Source organism: Pollicipes pollicipes, unplaced genomic scaffold (genome assembly GCF_011947565.3).
Source record: "Pollicipes pollicipes isolate AB1234 unplaced genomic scaffold, Ppol_2.1 Scaffold_7231;HRSCAF=8579_pilon_pilon_pilon, whole genome shotgun sequence".
Taxonomy (NCBI): Eukaryota; Metazoa; Arthropoda; class Thecostraca; order Pollicipedomorpha; family Pollicipedidae; genus Pollicipes; species Pollicipes pollicipes.
This window is the reverse complement of record NW_023597034.1, coordinates 41,052,048-41,057,423: the sequence shown is the minus strand read 5'-3', so window position 1 is coordinate 41,057,423 and position 5,376 is coordinate 41,052,048. Positions and strand designations below refer to the sequence as shown.

General features: G+C 47.3%; 1 protein-coding gene across 1 annotated transcript; it reads left to right on the top strand.

The window, feature by feature from the left end:
* The first annotated feature begins 531 nt into the window (after positions 1–531).
* LOC119110395 (uncharacterized) lies at positions 532–4,109 on the top strand. Its single transcript, XM_037234205.1, has 2 exons — positions 532–684; positions 3,065–4,109. The coding sequence occupies exon 2, from the start codon at positions 3,144–3,146 to the stop codon at positions 3,978–3,980; it is 837 nt and encodes a 278-aa protein (XP_037090100.1). The 5' UTR covers positions 532–684; positions 3,065–3,143; the 3' UTR covers positions 3,981–4,109.
* The last annotated feature ends 1,267 nt before the right edge of the window (positions 4,110–5,376 follow it).

Below are 5,376 nucleotides of genomic sequence, written 5' to 3'. Positions count from 1 at the left end.
CAGTCTACTTAGCGATTACCTTAAAAATAGCTGGTTGACACAGACAAACGAGTTTGTAAAGCTCCATTTTTTTTAAACTGACAGGCGTCTTAGATGGCTGGATGGTAAAAGTTCCAGTGTGTTTTTCGAATGTCTCCGATTCAACACCGCATCTGGGGCCTCACTATAGCATCTGGGGCCTCACTATAAGTGCTCTGGTCCATAACCAATCACCGGGATGTTGAAAGGCCCGAACCGATTTGCCGCACTGCGTTGCGGCTAAATTTTAAAGCCATTAAGGATATGAGGTGCATCTCATTTACAGAACATTAGCTTGTAAAAGTTCCAGTGCGTTGCAATACAATGAATAACGCCTTTTATCTTCGTAAGAAAATATACTCTCCATATTTGCTGACGCATGTACTCTCACAAGTTATTACAAAAGAATTTGGCAACTCCTCGAAAACGTTGGCGGTTTAAAAGAAGAAGCGCGAGGCATCTTTAGCATGCAAACATTTTTGTCCCGTTGTAGTCTGCCTTCACAAAATTTATTTCGACGTCTTTGGCTCCTTTAAGTTTTACGATTGTTGGGTGGGTGGGGTTAGAAAACATCGCTTTTCATAACCATAAGAGACACCAATATGCAGTGACTTCAAAGTCAAATATCCGGGGAAGACCAGCAAGTGGCCCTCCGTTTGTTCTGAGGTACGTCAACCATATGCCACTATACAGAATTACATGGTTACGATACCTGTTGGTCACCAACCACATTTCAGGAAATTTCAGATATCGGGAGAATTAATCAGACATGCTACCAGTAGATAAGCCGCCTGTGCTCTTTTGCATGCTATACTTGCAAACAAGGATTTTAAAATAAGCGGGTCGTATTATCCATGTCGTAAGTGGCTCCAACTCTAGGAGACTTATGATTACTTGCGTATTTGTGCTTATGACATACTTTGAGGTGTGAGCCAGCTCAGGTTCCGTCCAGGGAGCCGTCCGGATAAGGGGGCCTTCCAGACATTTCGTGGGCTGCTTCATAAGGGTGAGCATTACAAGGGGAAACCAGGAAAATTTCTCGCAATATATAACGCCTCTTAGTGCATTTAGACCATACTTTCATGCCACCAGTGTATGCTTTACTATTTTGCAGCGTGCGCATGGCCTGTTTTGTAAGCGGTATTGCGTTTCATGTGGTATGGTACTTTTACCTTCGTCAGCTCAAGAATGGGTTTGTACCAAATGACTTAATGTATTGTTTTGGAGGCGTCTTCCGAACACCTACAACAATTGTAATCAAATAGTGTGATCTGAGCCTTTGGCTGTAAACATCTTCCCGTTCTGTATCACTCGGACTTTCAATCTACCATCTGCCATTTCAGACTACGGAACTACGGTCTCGCTCGGAAACATTTGCATGGCGAAAATGGGCAAATTGTCACTCTGCGGTGCATCCTCGACACTGCGTTCAATACAGTGGTCTTATTCAGGATACTAGCATCACCTTTAGAAGGAAAGCTTGCAGTAAAGATCAGATTGTCATCTTGACGTGGAACTGCCATGCGAGACTGCTTCATCATGGAGCCAAGGCCCCATGCCTTCAGCTCAGCTGAAGGAGTGTAGTTCCCTGTAATTCGTTCGGAGTAGCATACACTGGCCAGCGGGTGGCAGATGGATGACACCACTTCTCGGAACTGCGCTCGTGAGACAGCAATTAACGGCCAGTTAGGGACAGTCAGCAGAGCCGCACTGAAAAGGCATTCCTGTGCGATGGCATTGCGTTGCTCGTGAAAAATGATCGGTGATACATTTCCGTCGAGCTAAAATTGTGGTTTAAGGCTTGATGGGACTCAGTATCTTCGTAAAAAAGCTGTGCATGGCAAGGGACCTAACTCTCAAGTGCAACAAGCGCACACGCATCTAAAGGTAAATTTCCAGCATCTTTTGACCGAATCCAAGATTTTTGTGCAGCGAAAAGCTACGCAGAGACCGCATACCTTGATTAGACCACCGCTTTGCAGCTCTCTGTTAGGACAACTATCTTAGATATAACGCCATCGGCGTGTGAGAAGAGGTGGAAGGAAACACGCTTCAGTGGTTTTGCCTACCATTGTTATGTTTGTACACTAACATATGGTGTTGAAAGACCGGAGGATTGCAATCAATAAGCCAGTGATGCATGTGGCTTAACCACTGAAGCTGTTGGTGTTGACACGTTCCAGAACTTCTAGTCACAGCATGCCTCTTAAAATGTCTGACCTTTTATTGTTTGTTCAAACATAACATCACATTCGGAGGAAGGTTTGAAATATCATGCCATCATATACGCTATTTAAACTGCATATTCAAGCTCCGGTAGGCCCAATAAGTAACCAGCGCGTAAATCTGTTGAACTACATCACGATAGATCAAGAAATGTCCCCCGTATTATCGCGTGACCGCTTTACACGCCGTACCTTCGTGCCACATTCAGTAGTCATGGGTTAAAAGGGTGCTTGTTGAGCTGAATATATGACAACAGCCTCAAGGATCAAAGGCAGAAAGAATGAGAACAAAAGCTTCCTTGGCTGGACGTTGAGGCTTGTACCTACATGGTGTTTAGTCGAGTAACGTGGCTAGTGTGTAAACTTGTGTGGGCCAGCGTACACACAATGCAGTTAATGTCTAATGTCGCAACCAGACGTCAGTCAGCACAGTAATCACCCTACCTAAAAACTCATATCGGTGCGATGTCCCCTGCCTTGTATAGGTCAAAGAGGGACAACTCCCGGCATAGCTAAAAGACGCACAGACACATTTATGAACGTGAATTGCTTATCTTGCTGGGGCCAATGGGAACATAGCCTCATATTTTGCTTCGTTTGTTTTGCAGTGTGCTGTGCATAGGCATCGCAAAATGCAAGCAGTAAAGAAAAGAGTGTGTACCTATCAAACAAACCTGACGACAATTGCGTCGTGTAAGAAAAACACTCTTTCAGACAAAGTATCAATGCCTGAGTTTCGGCTGAACACAAATGGCTTACTAAATATTGGTTCAACAAAGACGAAATGTGTCAAGCTAACGATGGTTACACACTCTTTTCAGACTGGCTTGAACCGCCGCGTCCTTTTCTTCCTTTTTGAAGACGAAGCTCAAATCAACTTAAATCCATAGCATCATCACAATGAGCCACCTCACACCCAAAAAAGTGAAAGAGCATCTGGAGAAGCTGGGCTACACCAACATCCCCAAGAAGGAGCTGCAGGTGTTCACGCGCGACCTGCAGCGGCTGGTCAACTACGAGACCAGCAGCCGCAGCGGCACCGACCGCTCCAGCTTCAGCCGCGGCCGCCGGGGCACCGACTGCCGCCGGCCGCGGCGCTCCGAGCTCGAGTCGATCCCGGAGGACCGCAGCCAGGCGACGCAGCGCTCGCGCTGTCGCAGCCAGATGAGCCACGGCTGGGGGCAGTCGGACGAGGGAACACGCGACTTCTTCGAGAAGGTGGGCGCGCGCTGCCGGCCGCCGCGCTCGCGCTCCGTCGACGATCGCTCCGACAGCTACGACTCGCTGGAGGAGACGATGCGCGACCTGGTGAACATCGACGACGGCCAGTCGAGCGCCACCGACACGTCGATGGGCCTGCCGGCGCCGCAGCCGTCCGCCGCGCGCCAGGACTGGCTGCCGCAGGTGCGCGACGGCGCCGAAGAGCTGCTCAAGGCCGGCTTCAGGGTGCGCTGCGACATGCTGACCAAGCCGATCCGCTCCAGTCCGGCCAGCCGGCACCGCTGGTACGAGGAGGTCTGGAAGAAGAACCCCATTCCGACCGAGGACAGCCACTACAACATCCGGCAGGCTGTACGGTTCGCGCTGGACACGTACGACTTCAAGCCCCGGCCGCTGCCGAAGACCACCGACATGTGGCAGGGGCCGCTGCTGCGCACCCAGCCTGACGCCACGTACCGGATGAACTACGACAATGCGCTCAACCGATTCCCGCTTAACGTCCGAGAGAGGAAGTAGTTGGCTGCTTCGCGCAGCTGGCTGCCGTCATTTTGTTCGTCTGTGAAAATGTGCTGTGGTGCTGCTGAGCTGAGCACTAGCAAATGTTGATGGAAATTGGTTCGTCTACATATATAGCTTTCGGTGTCATGCTTTTTGGTGACATCATGCATGCAGTGTTTAAGCATTATTTTACTGTCAGCTATGATTGAATTCGCTTATCGCAGAACAAAATCCACGAGGTGGACTCTTTAGCATGGTTACTTCTCTGTCTTACGAAAAGGTATTTCACCCACCTAGAGAGTTTGAGCAGGCAGTGCTGCATGAACACTCCATTATCGAACTCCGCACCACAAGCTGAAGTTGCGCCATCTACTTTATAGCTCGGTGATATCAAGAATTGGTATTCGCCCTATCTTTCTCTGCTAGGCATTAAGATCATTTATGGGATGTATTAGCACGCGCTCGGGTGATCAACTTGACCCCATCCAAGCTTTCTCCCAGTGTAACTTCCGAACGGTGCGACGTGGCTACGCCCAACTATACAAAGCTGTAGCCAATTTAATGGATAATCTTCTGATATTTTTGGTATTACATTCTTTGGGTATCAAAAACTTAGATTTACTTTGCAAGGTTGCTAAGCTGCGGCAGATAAAAGTCAGGCCATGGCTGTCAGCGAAGGCAATTCCCAGGACATCGTTCAATCTGAAACAATAACGGAGGGTTAGATAAAGCCATACATCTCTGAGCAGACTTTTGTGCGATTTAAATTTCTTGAGTTGGTTGAGGACTGGTTCACAGATCTTGATATCTGATTCGGCTCACGACTTATAGCCGTTCCATTTTTGTTTTATTCTACTTATTCCTTGTATTTAATCATTTAGCTCATGGCTCACGCAGCTCGCAAAATGAAAGACCCGATTCTGTTCTGGCTTGCCTACATAAACGCACACGCACACACACACACACACACGGATATATATATATATATATATATATATATATATATATATTAGGACTGCAACTTTTTACGCCACACTCAGTGAACTGATTGAAAAGAGAAACTTTCCGGAGAAAATAAGTCAATTTACAATAATTTTGGCAACAGGCCTATCAAAGGGCCTGTGATCGCACAGAAAAACATTTATTTCAATTATGAGTGATAAAAAGGCATCTTAGACCATAGAGCATGCATGCTACTGAGCAGAATATTCCAGATTAAGTGGGTACCAGAAAAGGACTACTGTTTTAGAGGTGGCTGTCAAGTAAAAAGCTACCCCGTGTTTGTGAGCGATCTATTTTAATCTGTGCCCAGGTGACCGGTGGTACCCTTCCTGCCGTGTCTGTTCCAGGTGACTGGTTGTATCTGTAATACCCTTCGCTCGGATGGGGTCAATTTAATCTCTCTGAACTCTAA